The following is a 21,267-nucleotide window of genomic DNA, read 5'->3' as shown; positions in this document are numbered from 1 at the left end:
GAAAATCGCAAAAAATCACATTTAGTTTCAACCCGACTTCCGACCTAGGCAAAGTACCATATGTGTATTTTTGCCTAAATATTATATTTTAGCGGTAAATATAAACCATTATAATGTACCAAAAAAAAACCATTATAAATCAAAATAACCAAAAATAAACCATTATAAATCGTGAATTATATTACTTGAGTGGAGCTCACGTGACATTGACCTATTAAAACGATGACATGGGAGATGATCCCGTGACGAGCGCAATTCAACCTACGCAAATGCCAGCTTTTCATGCATGCACCATATGACATATCCATCAATTAATTAATAATCGCATGATCTGATCCAAACACCTAAAAAAGAAATAAATAAATAAATGCTATTTTTTTTTTTGAATTAAAAATATCATATAAATGCTAATTCTTTTTAAATAAAAAAAAAAAATTTTGTTACAAAAATAAATACTACTATTTTTTTTTCATTAGCCCTCTAATTTTAAAAAAAAAAATTCAATAATTTAAAATTCAATTGCAAGATTAGAAAAATCTGATAAAAAAATTATTCTTGCAAAAGATCAAACTCGAATTCTCACAAAATAAATACTAATCCTATAAACATAACATTTATCTCTAATTGCATAATTAAATATTTTCAAAAATACTAAAATTTCTCCATGTATAAAGAAAAGAAAATAGGAGAATAGAAAGAAAAAAATGACATTAATTAACAAATAACAACACACCAGATAAACGTCACAAAAGAGCATCTTCCATTTTTCTTTCTTAGAATTTCCGAATCCGACCCCACCCACCCCATTTTCTTATTATTTTTTCTCATAATAATTTCTCAACGTTCTCTTTCGCTTCATCGAAACGCGCTTTTGCTCCAATACTAGTGCAACACGCACTTACTTCCACTTTTTCTCCACCACCACCATCACCACCGTCTATAATTCCATTTTTTATTGATCAACCACCGTAACAGAATAACAATGGAATCAGAGAAACCAACCTTTACAACTCTCATTCTCGGATCATACAAAAAACCTTCATTCTCAATCTTACTTCTCTTCTTCACCTTCCTCGCAATCCTCTCTCTTCAATTTTCAACTCGCTCTCTTTTCCCTCTTTCAATCCTCATTTCTCAACAACAACAAAAATCTTCCCTCGATCCCACCACCTGCTCCGCTTTTTTTCACGATGTTCCTCCCAGAAAAGTCATCATGTCCATCGTTGATTTCGGTGGCGTTGGCGATGGTAAAACCTCCAATACGCAGTCGTTTCAAAGAGCGATTCGGTACATGCAACGCTTTCAAAATAAAGGTGGATCACAGCTTAATATCCCCGCTGGAACGTGGCTTACCGGTAGTTTTAATCTCACCAGTGATTTCACGCTTTTTCTTCATCATGGTGCTGTTCTTCTCGGTTCTCAGGTAAGGTCCCAACCCAACCGTTTTTGTATTTTCCTAATTTCTATTTTTTCTTTCAAATATTAATTTTGTTGTTTATTTAAACTTTAAAATTATACTTTTTTGGTAGTATAGTGTTTGGAGTTTGAACCCGACATATGCATATAAAATTCAATGTCCCGGGCTAAACTGCTAAACTTAATGGATACTAAATTATACTATTATCCACTTTCAATATAATAAACAAATTATAAATGTACATAGTTACGTTTCCAGTATTAATTAAACTTTCTAGCTGAATTTGGTCTTTGCATGTGATTTTGATCTGTGACTTTAGTGGGCAAAATTTAAATAAATGAAGTTAGTATTTTAAAATTGGACAAATCACCGTTTTGGGTGTAGAAGTGTATCTTGCTGTCACATTCATTCATAAATGTATCGAAATTGGACAAGTGTTTCTTTTATTAGTTATTTTGGTTTTCAAATATGTTTATAGCTAGTCAAGTTAATCTATAAAATTACTAACAAAAGAGATACTAGGGATGTATTTATAATTTTGATATATTCAGAGACCAATATAACAAATATAATAAGGAGTTGCACTTTTAAAGTCTAAAATAGTAGTTTGTCCTTTAAAATTTCTCATTAAAGTTTGTTGTTTTCTCTGTATCTTTATTAGGAAAAGTGGTGAGATGTTGCTTTTGACTTCTTTATATATTGTTTGCAGTACAATTATTGCAATCACATGGAACCCACCAGATCATGTTGTTTAACTTTCACACATTACTGATTTTTTAACTTATTTGTGCTATTTACACTTCTGGAAATTTGATGAAAGTGTGAAATTTTTTATTAATTTAAAGTTTTGGGTCACATATTACAGGATCCAAAAGAATGGCCTATTATTGAACCTTTGCCATCTTATGGAAGGGGAAGAGAGAGATTAGGAGGAAGACACATTAGCCTTATACATGGAAACGGTGTACGTAATGTTGTTATCACAGGTAAATAAAAATTACTAGTACTTTTTTTTTCCCTTTTTTGCAATTCCTTCAGTACTGTAATAAAAACTAAAGGAATTAGATTGTGTAGACAAAAAGAAAGTATCAATGTATTAGTGAGCAGTGAGTGACTATTTTTCAAGGGAAAAAGTCAACAACTTAATTCAAAGTTTGTAAATACCTGTACAGTTATATAGTTGGTAGTAGGCACCGACACATCACTGATTCTGGCATGCACATCGACATCGATACTAATTTGAAATTTGAAGAAATTGAATGTAACTACAAGTGTCGTGTAGACTCATATATCAAGTGTTGGTGCTACATAGTTAACTCATTGTTTATATGCATTATATTATTTTGTAGGAGAAAATGGGACAGTTGATGGTCAAGGGAAGATGTGGTGGGAACTTTGGTGGAACAGAACACTGGAGCACACAAGAGGCCACCTCCTTGAACTTATGAACTCAGAAAATGTTCTTGTTTCAAACCTTACTTTTAGAAATTCTCCTTTTTGGACCATCCACCCTGTTTACTGCAGGTTTGTTGTCCTTTTTTGCTATTTGTCTCTTGTATAGATCAACAATGCAAAACTTCAAAATCACCTAATGGGTTGGGCGAAGTTATAGAATATTTTTAGAGCACATTCTTGATAGTTTTTAGTAATTTTTTGGAACCTAACCTACTACCCCATAATTCAGTTTGTTTTATTGGATAGTATCTGTTTAGATGTTATATTGTGCATGTAGTTGTGTGTGTGTCCTGTCTAATTATATAATGGATGCACGTTTAAAGAAAAACAGTTCAATTAGTTATGCTTGTTTGTTGCTAGCTTTTGTAACTACAGAAACACTTTGAGGTTTAATAAAATGTTGTGTTTTTTATTCAGTAATGTTGTGATTTTTATTCAGTAATGTTGTGATCAAAGGGATGACAATCTTGGCTCCTCTCAATGCCCCAAATACGGATGGCATAGATCCAGGTTTGTTCTTTGCTACTATTTACCTCTTTATTAATTGTGTTCTTTTATCCTTCTCTCCTTTTGCCTTTTTTATGCACAAATTCATGTGAAAAAATGTTACACATAAATTGTTTTATAGTCTCTTACAAGTGAATTCCATTTCTCATGATACAGACTCGAGTACCAACGTGTGTATTGAAGATAATTACATAGAAAGTGGGGATGATCTCGTAGCCATCAAGAGTGGTTGGGATCAATATGGAATCACCATGGCTAAGCCCAGCACAAACATCATAGTGAGGAGAGTTTCAGGGACTACCCCAACTTGCTCTGGAGTAGGAATAGGCAGTGAAATGTCTGGTGGAATTTCAAATATTATAATCGAGAATTTGCACGTGTGGAATTCTGCAGCCGGCGTTCGCATAAAATCTGATAATGGCAGAGGCGGGTATATAAAAAATGTGAGTATAAGCAATATAAGAATGGAGAGAGTGAAGATACCCATTAGGTTCAGTAGAGGTTCGAATGACCATCCTGATGATGGGTGGGATCCAAAAGCCGTTCCTAGATTTGAAGATATTTTAATAAGCAATGTGGTCAGTGTAAATTCAACAAAATCTGCAGTTTTGGAAGGTGTGGAGGGTTCATCATTTGAAGGCTTGTGCTTCAAGAATATTACTCTTCTTGGTGTAGCCTTATCTGCAACATGGCATTGTGAATATGTCGCTGGTTTTGCCAATGGGGTATTCCCCGTTCCATGTCCTGAGTTGCAGAACAATGGCACTTCATCCTGGTGTTGACCTTGCATATTTACCGCGTGCAGATCGTGGATGGTTAAAAAATTTAGCTTTGGTGAAAACCAGATCACTGGCTCATATTGTTGCCTCCCTGAGAAGTTTCTCGAGTCCTGCTCAAGCGGATTATTTTGCTACGAGTGAAAAATGAGCTGCAATAATGGATTGGGCTTGTAAAGCTTGAATTTATATGACATGAGATCTTCCTTCCTGCCTCTGGTGACATTGACAAATAATCTGATCGGTTTCAGATTTGCGATTGGAACATGTAGGATTACTGTTGAATTTGATTGATATCATGTCATGCTCTCTCTCTCATCCTGGTTGGTGGCTATAATGCTATATAACTTGGAGTTGCACCTTAGTTTTAGAGGTGTAACCCATGATTCTTGTGTTTTACACTTATACTAGAATGTTTTTTTAACATTATTTGTTACTTATTTTTTTTACGAGATTATTTGTTACTGTTGTATAGACAGTTTGTTCACACAAGGAGAGAACCCAAATTTGAATACAGGAGAGACAATTTTGATTCAGTTTTAATCTCTTCATTACTCTTTAATACTGAAAAATTCATTAGAAAATTATTTATTAATGTTTTTTCTTTAAAGCAATGTACTTCCTAGCAAAGCCAGCAGTGAACTCCAAGACTGTCATAACTTGTATTTATTGCAACCCCAAAACACTCATCTGCAAAGACTTGTTACATCAATAGTCAAAACCTTAAAAAATGGTATATTTACATGTATTGACAAAATCTGAGCATCAAGATGAATATGAAATTACATTCTTTATTGTGCTTCATGTTCCTCATTGTAGCTTTTAGCAGCATACAAATATGTTTAGCAGACTGTGATAATATACAGGACACATGCCCCACATCACCATCAGAAAAACATACCACATCCATCAATGGTCTCACCTGCAATAACCCAGCTGACAAATCTGCTCATGATTTCAAAACCATGGAATTAAGCAAATCTGGTTCAAGAGACAAATTTGGTTCATCAATCAACATTGTGACAGCTTCAAAGTTCCCTGGCCTCAACACTCTTGGTATGTCAATTGGTAGAACAGACATTGAAGTGGATGGGATTGTGAACTTCCATAATCATCCAAGAGCTAGCGAGATGATCTTTGTTAAGGAAGGTGTATTGGAAGTTGGATTTCTTGATACACAAAACAAGCTTTTCCAGAAGGCTTTAAAAGAAGGTGATGTGTTTGTGATCCCTAAGGGATTGTTCCATTTCTTTCTAAATCGCGGTGTAGAAGTTACAACTGTGTTTTCTGTGTTTAATAGTCAAAATCCAGGGTTGGGATCTCCTACAGCCACACCTTCTGAATCAGTTGAGAAGATAAAGAGAAAGCTTATATCACTTTCTGAGTCAGAAGTTGATAGTGTTGATGATTTGAGTTTGATTGTGTCTGAGATTATTTACAGTTAGCCATTTCAGTGTTCTGTATCATGGTTTGATTTGATTGGGAACTCCCCTTTCAAAATATAGTTCTATTTGTTGCACAATGTTACTATTTACATTGAAGGCCTTTCTATGTTGATGGTATTGTGGTTATTGAGTATTGATATGATAATAGATAAAATTTTAAGCAATAGAAAAACTTCACTAAAATATAGCACTTTTTATGTAGAACACTTTGTTAATGGTACACATGCACAAACTTTAAAAATAACTAATGGTACTTTTTAGAAATAGAAGTTCATAGTCCTCCTTTATAACGAGCGAAACGTATTCAGTAACCTTCTAAAAAACAAGAATGAATGCGTCAAAACCCAATCAACCCATTCACTTCTATTTTATCTTTGTCAAACTGACACCAATCAAGTCATTATCTCTAATGAAAAACAAATGGGCTAAAGAGCAACCTATGTAGTCGTTATTTTATTTATTTATTTATCTCAAGTACATGAGAAACAAGCATGGCAATCAATCAACTTAACTCGAACTCCTTCTGAGGACACTCAGCCGGATTCAATTCATCACCTCATTTCACTAGCTGACTACTTGGTGGCAACGGACTAAGCCGAGGCCCACTCCGCTATAAAATAGAATCGATGGGGGACACCCACACTCAGACAATGCATTGACAACACACTAGAAAACTCGCCGATCCCCTCATCACCGTATGATCAAGATCATAACGATGAAACTCACACCAAACTTCTCTCAATTGACTGACATGTTTTCACCCTGTATTCCTGAAAGTTCGTCCTATATAAGGACACCTACACATAAGAAAGGTACATAATCACTCTAAACAGAAAGTCTTACATAAACTAACGAACTAATTTGATCGTCGGGGTGTTTGCAAGTACAATGCCCTCCGATGGGAAGCCGAGCATTGTACTCATATCTAGGTGCAACTGGGATCACATATTAAGTGAAATATAATTTGGTTGGTAGTTCTTTAATTTGACTGACCTTTTCATTTAGTTTAGTAATATTTGACAAACAGCATACCAATTCTACTATCAGGAAGAAATGAGACAATGAATCTAAAAGCTAAGCTGTACATTATGATATCCACCCCAGCCCCAAAAAGCAATAAAGACACTAAGAACCATCCTCTTGAAAACATTGCTCCACAATGAAATCCACTAATTCAATAACAGAATACATATATATTGTATCAGTAATACACATCCATTCACCAAACCAGTTAAGAAGGTGATTTTTTTTCTTCTATTACAGGTCCAAGCACAACTAGCTCCAGCCTACTAAGCCTAACCTATCAGCGAGATTGTACATAACCAACTGATCCCAGACAGGGCCAAAGAGGCGTTCCCCTCCAATAGAAAATGTAAGAGCCCAAGAGCAAAGAATTGCCGCAAAAATAGTAAACCCAATTGCAGAGCCGACAACATCTGCACAAAAATGTCCAACAAATCAAAGAGGCTTTCCATTTAGTACATGACAAACAATACAAATACACACGAAAAGAGGAAAAACATAAATTGTGTAAGGAGAGAAAGAAAAAGAGTAAAAACAAAGATTCAAGTGCAGTTACACCTTGTGTGCGGAAAAGGCACAAATTACTTTTCTTACCATTCAGCATATTTTGAGATTAAAAAAATCGAAACGTGGCTCTAATAATGTCGAAGAAATTCATTGTTTTTCACCAATTAAATCACTTAAAACATGTAAATAGAATAGATTCAAGTTCAACAATCTAACCACAACCACTCCCTCCCTCCCTCCCCATCCAAAGACATAATCAAGCTATGCACCTTCCTCAATCCAATTTAATAGAAACAAAAACTTATGAAAAGCACTAAACCACAATCTTATAGTTTAATCAACTATAGATATAAAAAACTGCATAAGTTCTCATATCCAGCCCCTTTAGAGTGAATAATATCAACAATTGATAAACAAATCAATGTTTGTTTGTTATTTATATCTACATGCATAACAAATCATGAGTATATTGAAAAAAATCAATACTTGATTTTCTCACTTCACTCGGGCCCGTTTGGTTTTAGCTTATTTTTGAGCTTATGAAAATAGCTTATGCAAATCAATAAACTTCTATGTTAATTCATAAATTTTCACTAATAAAAATTGTATCTTTACAAGTTGTTTTCTCATAAACTACCTTAAAAAACTTATTTATTTGCATGAGCTCAAAAATAAGTCAATCCAAATTCCAAACGCCCTTAAATTCACTTAATAGGAGCTAAATTCAAAGTCCCAAAAACTCAATACTACATACATAAAAACACAAACTTTACAATATATCTTAGAAATATTAATTAAAAACTAACCAAAGAATTAGAAATGATGAAGAAATGGGAAAAGTGAAAGAGGGGAAAACACATACAGGGTCGAATGCGAGGGAAGGAATGAGAATGGCGAATAACAGGCCAGAAGTAGAAGCAATTAACAGCCCAAAGAAGAGGAAGAAATGCGAAACCGAATTTGTAGAATCTTTTAGCGTACTTCACTGATTCTTCTTCCGATAATCCTAATGGACCGTCGATTGTTGGCCATAACGGAACTGATGAAGCTAGAGGATTCGGATTCGAATTGGGGTTGTTGATGTGTGATTGTGACGCTTCCATTATCTTCGATCTATGAAATTTATTAACCTAAGCGATGATGATTAATTGAATTGAATTGAAGAAAAGAAAAATAGAGTCTTTCTTTCTTCTTTGTTGTTCTTTGTTCAATTTTGGATTCTCGTGTGACTTGTCTTCAATTACTACCAAATTGTGTAACTAAATTTTGTATTTTTTCTTTTTCTTTCGAATAATGCTAGCAACACACTCTTTAACAAACACACTTCAACACACTCTTTTTTATTGGTTGAAATTCACATGGGTCCCATAAAAAATGTGGACCCATATAATTTTTATGGGACCATATAAATTTTAACCAATAGAAGAGAGTATGTTAGAGTGTGTTTGTTAAAGAGTGTGTTGCTATCACTCCTCTTTTCTTTCACTTGCCATTTCATTTTACTTTATTACTACTCCCAACTTTTTGATAAATAAATAACACTAGAATTACAAATACATTTTTTTGACAAAGAATTTAAAATGATTTTTTTATGTCAAAAAAAAAATTTAAATTATAAAATATTTAAAATTATTATTTTGTAGTTGATTCGGTGGTGATCCTCGAACCAAATTAAAACTGGTGGTGAAAGTTAAAAGAAATTGTGAACAATATAGTACATTATATTTTCAAAAATATCCGTAAAAAATTAAGAGAGATAAATTGTTGACATTTGATTCTCTTCATTTTATTTAGAACTATTTTTGTAAAAAAATTAATTAATGTACCTTGATATTTGAAGAAAGTATTTTTTTACAAGCAAAATAAAATGGATTTGCAAAACGATTTTATATTTTGAGATGAAAGTAACATTATATTTCTATATTTTTTATTCATTTTACTTTATTATTCGTTATAAGAAAATATTTACAAAAAAAAGTGTTCAATATACCTAAAAGTTTCATAGGGAATAAGCCTAAAGAGAAATCATTAAAAACACTCAAACATCTTAATTTAACGAGATACAAACACATTTGATAAAAGATAAAATAAAACTGAAAGAGCCATAAAATTTAGAATGGACAATACCTCAAAAACACAATTATGTGAACTTGAGCTCGAAAAAAGAGATGATGGAAATAATAATGAAATTCAAATTGATTTGTCTGATATGCTATGATGCTTTATGTTTAATTTAAAATCTTAAGAATAGAAATAGAACAAGAAGTGTGATATGAGTACTAATAATTTGAATCTTATTGATGAAAAATCGAGTTGTATCTAACGATGTTGAATGAAGTCTTAGGATGCTTAGTTGAAGTGATTGAATGTTAACATGTGTGGACATATATTTTAAAGAAGTACAATAAATATAAAAAATATTTTTTAGAACTTATAAATTTTAACTTTTCAAGCATTAACTTTCTTGCACTATTAAATGCATAATTTCTTAAGCGCTTACTTAAGAAAATCACTATATTGTGAATGCTCTATATCTTAGCCCTTTTTATTAGGAGACATAACTCTCAATATAATAGCTTAGGATGGAAAAAGGAAACAAAAATACCAGATAATGTAACCTTTGTCTTAAGATGCAAGATCAACTCTTCTTTTTCCCTTTACATTTTTCATGATAATTTTCTCATCAAAACAAATTGTTAAGTGATACATAGGAACAATAAAGTCACATGATACAGAATCCAACATAAAAACGTTGGTGACAAATTTTTCTTCCAGTGCAATGCAATCCAAGCAAAAGCAACTCTTCGCCAATTTAATCCAAACGAACGGGGACCAAAAACTCTCCCTCATATAGAAGCAATCACAAACTCGCTTTTTAAAGGGTGGAAAGTTAGCTTAACTTATGTCATCTCTTTGATCATTTGATGACACCTTAAAATACCAGATTGAATTTCTAACTTCACCCCAGAAATCATCATATCTACGAAAAATTCCTTATACTGCTACTCAGGTTTGTGATCTCTCCCTGATTTTGGCTCTAGCGAAAAGTACTCCTGCTAAAAGTCCTACAATTTGCATTTCAACATTCAGCGTTGAAAAAAGAATGTAATACAAACTTGCGCAAATTTACTCTACAATAACAATTATCATAATAGTAAATGCAAAATTTCAGTCGATGAAAAAAACTAACCGAATAAAATGCTGGCTGAGTTCTCCACGCTAGTAGGAACTTTAAAGAGAAAGATGCCAGCAATTGAAAGTGGTATCTTATTCAATGAACCAACAAGACTGCAGATGGAAAACTAGTCATTAGATGTGTTGAAAATAAATTTTCCCGACAATCATATATAACTGGTCTATGAGATGTCACTCAGTGGTAAGAGCAACAATTGGAACTTCTGATCAAACCTGTAAGTTGTAGCTCCTGTCTGATGAAGAAACCACATCGATGTGAAGCTAATTGCTAAACCCAGAATTCCACTAAATGTCATCACTAACCAAAAGCTAGGCAATCTCAGAAGTGGCCTGTCAATTGAAATACATTGATATCTTTAATAATGAGATTTGCAAAACGAAAATATAGCGGATAACTTTGACATACAAGCCCTTTTCTGGAGATTCGAGGTCTAATTATATTGTATAAAGAAAAACAAGCACGGAACAAAAGATACACATAGGATGTGCTCTTGATGATACATTTTAACCTATGAGATAACGTAGCCTCTGATAAGAAAGATAAAATCATTCAAAGCACATAATGACTTCACACACACTCACGTTGTTAGGAGATAATCCACCTCATTGAAAACAACAATCAGGAAAATTCCCAAAGGCAAAGAGAGAGTGTTGTTCAACAAGACCATCGAAAACTCATTTAAATTTCCAGATTTAGTATATTGCTTTGCCGTATCCATGACCCTCCGTAGGGTCAGCTGCAATATTAAAAAACCATCAACTAATCAGCACATTTAATTAAAAGCTAAAACCTCTTCTGTTAAGAAGTGCAGACTCCATTTGAAAAGCATCCAGAAGGTAACAGAAAGGTAAGCAATGGAACTTAAAATCATAAAATATTAATACTCACAGAATATGATGCGGTTAAGAAACAGTTTAGTGTCTGCCACGCATAGCCCGTTGCATTAAAAGAGAGATCAGTAATCCCTCCAGTTATTGCTGAAATGATCTGCAAGGGAAAGGGAAACTCTTTCAGGCTGTCTTGTTTAAAAACTCGCGATGCTTGGAAAAGCAAGTATCCAAAACAGATGCTTGATTCAAGATCATAAGAATAAAGAGTTGCATGAGGCAAAAATAATAATAGATATTTATGATAAGAATGAACCAAAATAGACAAGTCACACATAGCCAGCAGCAGGACAGACCCCTGCAGAGTATTCCCACACATCAACTGTGACTGTCTACCGAATTTGAGATTAAAAATTTAGATAAATGTCTTGTAACCATCTTAACATGCCAATCCCACTCCAGACATCATTTATGCTCCCTAAAAAGGGATTTGGATTGCCTGCAGTCACAATCCCATGGATTCAAGCAGTCAACACATTGGTGGTCATTGAATCGAGATTGGACGCTCCAGATTTCAAGCTTGGTGTTTTATAATTTAAAAAAAAACAAAATCTGCGTGCTTTTTGTGCTGTCCAATTTCAATCTAACGTCTACTGATTGACTGCTGGAATATGTGAGATTGTGACTGCAGGCAAAGGTCCAGCAAGGGTTATTCAGTAATACAAGAACATTTTTTCAATGATTAGACAAAAATATTTTCCCCAGTGATTCAACTTTGACAACTTCAGTAAAGCAGTATATTGGCAACAACAATGGTTGTAGGAGATGTAAGTAAAACAAACGAGAACAAAAAAAGGTAAAACATGCAAGTCCATTATTTAACATCAAAGTGGGGGTATCAGACACAGAAATCACAAGTTTCACATCTCAACCTCTTGAACATACCATCAGAAATAGAGCACCCCAGACTCTGCCTTCATGCTGCTTCTTGAACAAGTACATTTCACCAACAGCGGTTATGACATTAGTAACATTCTTCAAGACTGTCACCATAGCTACATTAATGTATTTCAAACTGCATGTAGTACAAATGAATAAGCAAAATCCATAAATTGACACTGGCAAGATTGAAACGTTAATACCACAAGTTTGACAATAAAAAGTTAATATCATAATTACGCCATATCACTAAGGAACAAAATCTCTCTGGAAGCATTTGAAACATTACAAAAACCAAAGCCATTTGCCATAATGGGGATATTAATTAATTGATGCCTTAATATATTATCATAAATAATGTCTGATGACAAAACAAAGTCCTTTTTAATGGTTTGCCCTACAGTTTTCCTTGGCCTCTTTTTACCTCTAGCTACTATTGAACCATCCTCCAATTAGTCTACCCGCCTTACAGGTGCTTCTCCTTGTGTTTTCCAAAAATACTGAAATTACCGAAGCTGAGACTTTATCATCTTTTCCACAATATGTCCTACTATAACTTTCTCCTTAATGATTTCATTCTTAATCTTATTTTGTCTAGTGTAATACACTCATCTCTGTAACATTGAGCTTACTAATTTGTTATCCGTTTACCACTCAATCTCATACAACATTATAGATCTTATAGTTTCTTTTCTGTGACAAATAAAACCATAAGCATCACTCCATTTCATCAACCATGGATAAGTTCAATGATTGAAATCCCCCTCTATTGTACTATCATTTTAAATGATGGGTTCAAGATACTTAAAATGTAAGAATTGTCATCTGGTATGTTGTCTAACTTTTATCTCTAAGCTAATGGTAGTGTGCCTCCTGCTAAACTAAACTTATATTTCATACGCTATTTTTACTTCCACTTCCGAAGTTGTGCGCTATTTTTACTTCCACTTCCGAAGTTGTGTCATTTAGAAGCTTATCTCCACATCTCAAACTTAGTAACTAAACATTCTAATTTGGAAAAAGTATACGAAATATTGACAGTTAGAAAAACAGTCACAAAGTGTTTGCCCCCGTCATCCCCTTTGGAAGATTATCAAATACTATATTGTAATGAAAGATAAAAGAAAGCAATATAAAAGCCACAAAGTTGAAGACTTCATACCTAAACATGCTTGTAATTAGCATTCCAACAAATATAACATTGACAGGTAACCAAACTTTAATCAACCTCCATGTCAATGGTTCAGTTGAAACTAAACCCAGAAGGCTCAACACAGAAACAATGATCACCGAAATGAAATTCTGCATCCACAAAAGTATCAACCTTTACATCGTTATTGAACTATACGGGTCTAAAAACCTGTTTGGATTGACTTATTTGAACTTATCTGGTAGCATAAGCACTCCTAAAACTATTTGGGAAAGCTTATGAAAATAGCCTACGACATGTTCATGTTCATAAGTTGGTTGCTTATGACATATTCATAAGCTGGTTTAGCTTATTTTAGTAAGCTCTCCCAGATAGCTTATGGAAGCAGCTTATAGCTTATACAAAACTAATTTAACTTTGTTTTGTCTTTGGTTATAGAAATAGCTTATATATAAACACTTTCCATGATAATTACTTAGAAATAGCTTATATATAAGCTGCAAATTAAGCTATCAATCCTAACAGAGCCTAAGTTAAAGAAGAAAACACACAAAAACAAAAAGGGAAATAAATAAATTAATTAATTACCTGATAAACCATTAAGGAAATTCCAGCATTAAAATCATAACTAGATAGTACAAATTTGTTAACTAAAATCATGCCACAAGAGGAAAGACAATAAGCAAGTCCAGATAATAAAGCTTGATTATGAACTTTAACAACCCTTCCATTTCTTGAACCTCTTTCTCTGCTTTTTTCCAACAACTTCACATTTTCTTCATCATGTTCATCATCCGTAGAAGACTTCATTTTTATGCTATATTGTCAATCACTGCCACGGCGGGGCGGTGTGGAGCTCTGTTCCGACGAACAACTCCTCCACCTGCGTTGAGTTCAGTACGATTTGAAAGTAGAGAAAACGTGAAAAATGAAAAAGAATAATTTTTTTTCACAAACCCTTGTTTGTTTATGATCAAAGAGAAAAACCCATCAAGGGTTATGAGATTAATGGTTGTAATAAAGAGAATTTGATGAAGAGGGAAGAGAAAAGGACAATTTTTTTTTTTTTTTTTTGAGGGTTTGAATGAACCCAGAAATTTTGATGTGGGAAAGGAACAAAAAGGGGTTCTGAATTTGAAAATGGAAACAAACAAACTCCTATTGCGTTTGAAAAAGGTACCAACTTTTGTGGATATTTTTGGCTTTTTTTATACCAAATTTAACTCAATATTATTGGGTTCATGAGAGCTTTCATTTTCAAATTAAGGAAAATAATCACAACTCATGTGCTTTTCTTGTTCAGTTTGGTTTGTGTATATGATTTGATTAGTTTCATTTATGATTACAGCTTAAAATAATCATATCCATTTATTTAATGTATCAAATGACTATGCGTGCGTTGTGCCCACATGGAAAAAACTGTATAATAATAATCACAATAATGGGAAAACACAAACTTTTTTATTCAATAGCGATTGAATGAATCAAAAAATTAGGCAACTTGTAATATAAGTGTTGACCAAAATGAGTTTTATTGATATCAGCTAAATTCCACTGATTTGTGAGTGTGTTTGGTGGTACTGCGTTTGCAGGCACCAAAACTGACATTTCATTTTCAGCCATGACTTATGATCAGAAGAATAATTTTATTTTACCTAAATTAAAGTTCTAAATATGATACTGGACTTGTTCTCATTTTTCAGTTAAGCTTCAACTAAAAATGAAAAAATAAGGCCATCATAGTTCCACCTTTAACCTATAAATCCCAAACACTCATCGGATTAGACGTATCTGGTGTCGGACACATGTCAATGTTAGACACCGGCACTTATAATTGCATTGAATTGTGTCATCTTATCATGTATTATTATCGATGTTAACGTATCGGTGTTTGTATCGTGTCCGGTGTCCATGCATGTGTCGGTGATTCATAGCCTTTAACTACATGATCATGTAAAGTAACAATGACAAATTCAAAGTGCTTGTGTCTTTAGTAATTCTTCAGCATCATATACAAGAAGTAATTCAACCTGGATTGGGTAGAGTCATCACCCTTGACTGCATGTGCAGTCAGTGAATTTAAAACCGTTGGATCCAGATCGGACGACTTATATTTAATGATCATAATTGTTATATTTAAACTGCATTTAAATCTGAACCGTTTGATTTCAATCAGACGAATGTGATGCACTGACTGCATCACAGTGACTGCACTATATCCAAGTCCGAAATAATTACCCTTTTCCCTGTTACCCGTCCTTATAGTTTGGATGGATAACTTTACATTTTAAATAAAATATTCTCCATACTTTGAGATTTTTTCAAAGGAGAATATAAAAGGTTCCAATCATGATGAGTTTAGTTTCAATGGCTAACAAAAAACCATTTTTAGATACAAATAGAAGTTCATGGAATCTAATGCAAATACATTATTTACAATCTGTTTTGGGAAGTTTCTGTTTTACAAATTATGCAGGAAATTCGTGTATGAATCGGTTCATAAAAGTATTAATCGGTGCATAGGCCTCCCTGGCTTAAACAAATGCGCGTCTGGAACCTTATGAGTAGGTGCATACATTCTGTGAATCTGTGCATAAAGCTCCAGGATGCAGTTTTATAAAACTGGGACCCTATGAATCAATACATGCCCTGCACAAACTGATTCATGCACGAGGAACATAGTTATGCATCGATACATGAGTAGTATGAACCGGTGCATAGAGCACCAGTACCTGTTTTAGATATTTATTTAAGAATTAATCTGGTTAATATAGGCAGATTGTCTGTCTTCAATGAAACTCCGTATTTTTGTCGCATCACCATGCATGACTACCTTTCCATCCTCCATGTAGATTGCACCATCTGCATACTCTAGTTCTTCCAAACGATGGGTGACCCATAATGCTGTAACTTCTTCAGAAGTATCCAGACAGTTCCTAACAGCTTTGATAACTCCAACCTTTAAGGGCAAGTGCAAAAGTATATCAGTTAGTGTTGGTCTTGTGCCGAAACAATTTAATCTATTACTTTCACATCTGCTAATATTAACAGATTTATGTAAGCACGATTAAGTGAAGTCTTTGGAATACAAAGGCCTGCATATTCATAAGTAAGAAAAGCATAAACACTGCCCCAGCGGCACTGTTACCTGTCATTGTGCGATGTCAGATGCATATAACAGGCATAGGAAAAGAAATGATATGAAGAACAAAAATAGTGATTGCTGGTAGTATTGAGTAGCCGGTAAAATGTCCTTAATTGCTACGATTTCAAGATCTCAGTCTTCACTTTTCTCACAAATATGGTTATCGAATTCAGATTCAAATCGTGAATTTGAAGACCTATTTTCCAAATAATGAAGTGAATATTACCATGAACCGTATGATTAGAATCAATAAAATTGTCACATTTTTAAGTAAAAACAAGTGACATGCAAAAACCAAAAGACATATCATATAGTAACGTCAAATAATTCAAGATTCATGTCATAAATCAAAATGAAAAGAGTTGTTCGCTATACAAAGTCCAAGGACAAGTTACAAGTCATCATTCAAAGGTTGAAGAGATAAGGGATTGTGAGTTCAACTTCCGCCACTAACAGTTCTAACAACTAATTTATTAACATTTTCAAAACAAAAATTTGCAATTCATGCTGCGATTCTAGATGAATAAACAAACAGCAATTTGTATACAACTCACACATATAGTAAAATACTGATGACCATGATCACAAGACAATGAAGGCATAGAACATCACAATTTATAGATCACCTGGTCAGTTTCATCTAGGAAAGTTGTGAGCTCATCCAACAACAGAACCTTACAAGCTTCTGCTAGAGCACCAGCAATGGCAACCCTCTGCTTCTGACCACCACTCAGAGTTTGGACAGATCTCTGAACATTGCAACAAAGAGAAAATTCATTTATAATATGTCCAATTCACACATTTGTTTCGGGGTTCAATGTTGAAGTCCATAATACCTTCATGTAGTCAGATAAACCAACAGCATGTAAAGCTTGTGACACCCTAGATCTGACTTCATCATCAGCCAAATTAACTTTACCAAGACCAAATGCAACATCAGAATCTACGGTAGGCATCACCACCTGCAATAAAAGAAATACTATTATACTACACACTTTACATACATATTATTAGTTTCAGTAACTATAGATTATAACAAAATCAAGTTTTTAATTTAATTTCACATTCAGTGAATGATTTTTTTTGGATCACAACAGTTTAATCTGAACTGCAGACATCGAGATAATATTCAAATAAAGAATAGATTTAAGGATAATTGAATGATTCAAATTCATAAGAAAGCACCATTGTCGGTTCTGCAAAAAAAGATAAATGAAGCAAATTTGTTGTGCTCTGTAATGAAGAAAAATTTAGAGGGAAAATTTGAAGAACCTAAGAGGCATGCACTAAACTAAATCAGTCTCCTCTATGTTTTCTCTTTCACAAGGCACTTTGTATCAACTTTGATTTGCTGGGCTTGCATCAGTAAATTTGGCATAAACATATCAAAAACTTGTCTCTATACGTTTGTAAACCTAACCATCATTGTTAACAAGAAAAACAGAATGAAGCCTGTTGGATTTAAGAAATCATTTTCTGTTTCCACTAATAATTGCAAAAATTTCATCTTTACTTTTTATCATGTTTTCAAATATTTATATAGGCACATTAAAAACAACTTTTTAACGTTAGGCCATGGCTAAAAAGCAAATGTGAAAAGTATATTTTGAAACGTACAGCTATTAAATGCAGCACTGATCAATAAATAGTTTCCATTTTCTAATTCATCAACTACTGCTCTTAAGTCCCAATTAACAATACTCTTCTTAAACTATTAGTGAAAACATATAAAATAAAAACTAAAAATATTTTCTCCAACTAAGCCTATCGATGACACTTCTTACACTTCGAGGTGCAAAGGAAAAAGAAGGCATGTTTCTTTAAACAAAACATTGCAGAAAATCAAGCAACAACAATCAAATCTCTAGAGTGCTGATGAGTAGTAGTTGTAGTCCGGTCTCAGGGCAGTGGCAACGGCAATAAAAAATTTGGAAACTAATATAGCCGAAGGAAGTGTTTGCTTGCAAAATAAACACGCCATATGGAAAAGTTGGAAAATGGTAGGATGCTTCTTTTTATGTCTGTCCCTTTAATTGAAAAAGGACAACATACATCAGTAAAATATTTTTTTCATATAGTAATGTTATCCCTCTGAAATAGTTTTCGAGAGGTGGTTATTGTGTAATTGGAGGGACATCAAAGGAGATATACAAAACAAAATGGGTAGGTGATGTCGTGATGATTTGACTCCCGTAAGAAAATTGCCTAAAAAATGAACTTCTATATCCTTTTTTTCATATCCAACTACTGCATTTCAAATGAGCTATACAAATTGAGTCTTCAAACAGCAGAGAAACAGTAGCAAGATATGTAAAAATTTAAACTTCGAGTTTCGTTCCTCCTCCCTTACTAACTTCAACATGACTCGAAATTTGACAAGTTACCCTCTCTGAATTTGGATTTTGTAAAATCTTAATAACAAAATCTTTAGCCTATATTTGTATCCTCGTGGAAAACAAATCCAATGAATTTCTTAGAATATATAGACTCAACCTATTTGCTACAGCTCAAGCAACCAGAGTTCAAGCTTAGAAGAACGGTAGCAATGAATCAAGTAGCACAAAATAACTTCAGAAAAAAAAAACCTGATGATCTGGATTTTGGAAAACAAAACTTTTAGGTCCATTCACATATACTGTTCCTGAAGTTGGAATCAACAAACCAGCCAAAATCTGCATTGCAAAAAATAGTGTTTTAGTATAAAATGATAACTCTTATTAATTCTTCTTAGTAGAGTAGGTTCAATGGTACTTTCAAAAGTGTTGATTTTCCACATCCATTGGGACCAAGAAGCATCCAAAATTGCCCAGAAGGAATGCGAATCGAACAATCTCTAAGAACAGTCACATCCTTGGTTTGCTTTGCAGTGAATGAGAAATTCAGATTACGAGCTTCAATTGCAACACTATCGACACTTTTTCCCCTGAAAAATAACCCAAATACATAAACTTCACCAAAAGGTTAATAATACAGTGGAAAAAGTTAAAGTTTAAAGTAAACACAAACTGTTTGATAAAATGTCTAAATGAAAAAATTGAAAGTTAGATAGATAAACCTTGCAGTGGCTTTGGGAAGTTTAGAATAGAGAGGAGAAACAAGATGGTGAGGGGGATAACGGGTGAATGTGAGAGAAGGGAGATTCATATCATTTCCTGTTTCCCTCTTCTTTCTCGTTCTCTTTCCCGGGAAAGTTTTAACAATAAAAGGAAAATTAAACAACAAAATTCTGTAGCTTGTGGTTGTGTTGTGTGTTTAGGATTTTTAGTAGGCAAATTATTTACTAGTATTTAATTTAAACATACTGAAAGTGTAATTTTCTTTACACATTCATCCGAATTAAATCACTGTAAGTAGATTTTTGTTGAGAGGGTTATATGAAGAAGTGACATATCATTTTCATGTTATTAAATAAGTGATTTTCAAATAATCAAGTTTTTTAGAGTTGTGATTTCGTCGTCTCACGGTAGTGGTATGTTGTTCGTCGTCTGATTGCTACGACATTTTTTATTTTCCGTCTTGTTGCGGTGTTCGTTTAGTTCATATTGAAAAATCAACTCCAATCAATTACAGATTGAATCAATGATTTAGATGTCATATCCGAAAATATGACTATTTCGATACTTTGATTTTATCGTATTATTTGTATAGACATTGTGTTGTTATATGCTATTAATATTATTTAAAATTATTTTATTTTTTTGAAAAGTTGATATCCGGCCTTATGACCGACTAATTCATAAATAAATGTTATACTTTTGACCTAGGGGTGTACATGGGTTGGGCAAATCCGGTCGACCCGGTCAAACCCACCCAACCCAACCCAAAAAAGTGGGTTGGGTCGGGCAAGTGGGTGGATATGGATTTCAAAAATGAAAAACCCATTAAAAAAATCGGGTTTCGGGTAAAACCGGACCCAACCCAAAAAACCCACTAACCCACTAGTGCTATGTTTCTTGAAATTTTTTTATGAAAATACTAAGGGCCCGTTTGGTGCACAGGATAAGAGACAGGATAGGATAACTATATCATATCCTGTCTCAATCCAGTGTTTGGTGACACAACAGGATATAATAAGTTAATCCTGAAGCTTATCCTATCCTGTTTCTCTAGTTAAAATTCTTATCCTGAATTTGAGCTGGGTTACCAGCAGGATAGGATAAGAAAAAAAAATCGTTGATTTATTCTATAAAATATATTTTAAAATAAAAAATTGAAAATTAATAAAATAATTTGATAGTAAATTAATAATAAAATAATTAATTTTTAAATATATATGTGATTTTCTCACAAGGGTAATTTTGTAATTTATATAATCTAAAAAATCAAAATTCTCCTAAAATTACAATATTTTAAATTAAAATAATTATTAAAAAATTGCAAAATAAGAATATTAATTTAAATTTAATAACAACTTAAATATAATTCTTTTGCAATGGTAGTTTTATTATTTACATATATCATATATTTATTTAGCTTATCTAACATGTATAATTGAGTTATTTATTTGATCATGATTCATATAAAAAAACTTAATTTGTTTATTTTCTCATGATTTGTATTTAAAATTTAAAGTTATTTGATTACTTTTTCTTTTTGTACAATTACTTATTTATATTTTTATTTATAAAATTCAAAGTATTACAATATAATTTTTAACAAATAACAATTGTTTTACGAGGGTAATTTTGTCATTTAAATATGTTATGTATCTTATCATATTGATATGAACAAATATGTATTAAAAATATGATATAATAGTTATCATGTTTGTTATCCTGTGTGCACCAAACATAGGATAGGATAACCGAGGATAACAGTTATCCTGCTGATATCCTATCCTATCACTATCCTGTTGTATATCCTATCCTGTCACTATCCTA

General features: G+C 33.1%; 4 protein-coding genes across 4 annotated transcripts; 1 reads left to right on the top strand and 3 right to left on the bottom strand.

Annotated features, from left to right (window-relative positions):
- The first annotated feature begins 748 nt into the window (after positions 1 to 748).
- LOC123916299 (probable polygalacturonase) lies at positions 749 to 5,696 on the top strand. The gene is given in 10 exon segments (XM_045967729.1): positions 749 to 1,423; positions 2,283 to 2,403; positions 2,767 to 2,941; positions 3,312 to 3,382; positions 3,536 to 4,156; positions 4,258 to 4,307; positions 4,459 to 4,485; positions 4,787 to 4,862; positions 4,865 to 4,897; positions 4,900 to 5,696. Coding segments are annotated over 10 exon segments (2,316 nt in total). The 5' UTR covers positions 749 to 982; the 3' UTR covers positions 5,601 to 5,696.
- A 1,044-nt stretch (positions 5,697 to 6,740) lies between these two features.
- Positions 6,741 to 8,375, bottom strand: LOC123915705 (probable gamma-secretase subunit PEN-2). The gene is made up of 2 exons (XM_045966909.1): positions 7,993 to 8,375; positions 6,741 to 7,036 (listed from the first exon to the last, which is right to left on the bottom strand). Exons 1-2 carry the CDS (start codon positions 8,231 to 8,233, stop codon positions 6,876 to 6,878), a joined length of 402 nt encoding a protein of 133 aa, XP_045822865.1. The 5' UTR covers positions 8,234 to 8,375; the 3' UTR covers positions 6,741 to 6,875.
- A 1,369-nt stretch (positions 8,376 to 9,744) lies between these two features.
- Positions 9,745 to 14,798, bottom strand: LOC123915704 (GDP-mannose transporter GONST1). Its single transcript, XM_045966908.1, has 8 exons — positions 13,831 to 14,798; positions 13,255 to 13,394; positions 12,099 to 12,228; positions 11,215 to 11,313; positions 10,908 to 11,062; positions 10,539 to 10,655; positions 10,321 to 10,418; positions 9,745 to 10,195 (listed from the first exon to the last, which is right to left on the bottom strand). Exons 1-8 carry the CDS (start codon positions 14,050 to 14,052, stop codon positions 10,137 to 10,139), a joined length of 1,020 nt encoding a protein of 339 aa, XP_045822864.1. The 5' UTR covers positions 14,053 to 14,798; the 3' UTR covers positions 9,745 to 10,136.
- An 816-nt stretch (positions 14,799 to 15,614) lies between these two features.
- On the bottom strand, positions 15,615 to 19,730 carry LOC123917873 (ABC transporter I family member 10). The gene is made up of 6 exons (XM_045969751.1): positions 19,443 to 19,730; positions 19,139 to 19,310; positions 18,973 to 19,059; positions 17,224 to 17,349; positions 17,014 to 17,136; positions 15,615 to 16,201 (listed from the first exon to the last, which is right to left on the bottom strand). The coding sequence occupies exons 1-6, from the start codon at positions 19,529 to 19,531 to the stop codon at positions 15,992 to 15,994; spliced, it is 807 nt and encodes a 268-aa protein (XP_045825707.1). The 5' UTR covers positions 19,532 to 19,730; the 3' UTR covers positions 15,615 to 15,991.
- Between the last annotated feature and the right edge of the window lie 1,537 nt (positions 19,731 to 21,267).

The sequence above is a fragment of the Trifolium pratense genome, linkage group LG3, assembly GCF_020283565.1.
Source record: "Trifolium pratense cultivar HEN17-A07 linkage group LG3, ARS_RC_1.1, whole genome shotgun sequence".
NCBI lineage: Eukaryota > Viridiplantae > Streptophyta > Magnoliopsida > Fabales > Fabaceae > Trifolium > Trifolium pratense.
Note: the sequence above shows the minus strand (reverse complement) of the source record. Positions and strands in the feature narration are given on the sequence as shown.

What these genes read in the sequence shown, in the direction of transcription:
- LOC123915705 (XM_045966909.1), bottom strand. Translation starts at nt 8,233, where the DNA reads ATGGAAGCGTCACAATCACACATCAACAACCCCAATTCGAATCCGAAT. An exon ending in CTTCCCTCGCATTCGACCCT is followed by an intron (nt 7,037 to 7,992) that starts GTATGTGTTTTC and finishes ATTTTTGTGCAG; the next exon opens with ATGTTGTCGGCTCTGCAATT.
- LOC123915704 (XM_045966908.1), bottom strand. Translation starts at nt 14,052, where the DNA reads ATGAAGTCTTCTACGGATGATGAACATGATGAAGAAAATGTGAAGTTG. An exon ending in GTGGATTATCTCCTAACAAC is followed by an intron (nt 10,656 to 10,907) that starts GTGAGTGTGTGT and finishes TTCAATTGACAG; the next exon opens with GCCACTTCTGAGATTGCCTA. An exon ending in CTCAGCCAGCATTTTATTCG is followed by an intron (nt 10,196 to 10,320) that starts GTTAGTTTTTTT and finishes TGCAAATTGTAG; the next exon opens with GACTTTTAGCAGGAGTACTT.
- LOC123917873 (XM_045969751.1), bottom strand. Translation starts at nt 19,531, where the DNA reads ATGAATCTCCCTTCTCTCACATTCACCCGTTATCCCCCTCACCATCTT. An exon ending in CTTCCCAAAGCCACTGCAAG is followed by an intron (nt 19,311 to 19,442) that starts GTTTATCTATCT and finishes GTTATTTTTCAG; the next exon opens with GGGAAAAAGTGTCGATAGTG. An exon ending in TCCAAAATCCAGATCATCAG is followed by an intron (nt 17,350 to 18,972) that starts GTTTTTTTTTTC and finishes CTTTTATTGCAG; the next exon opens with GTGGTGATGCCTACCGTAGA.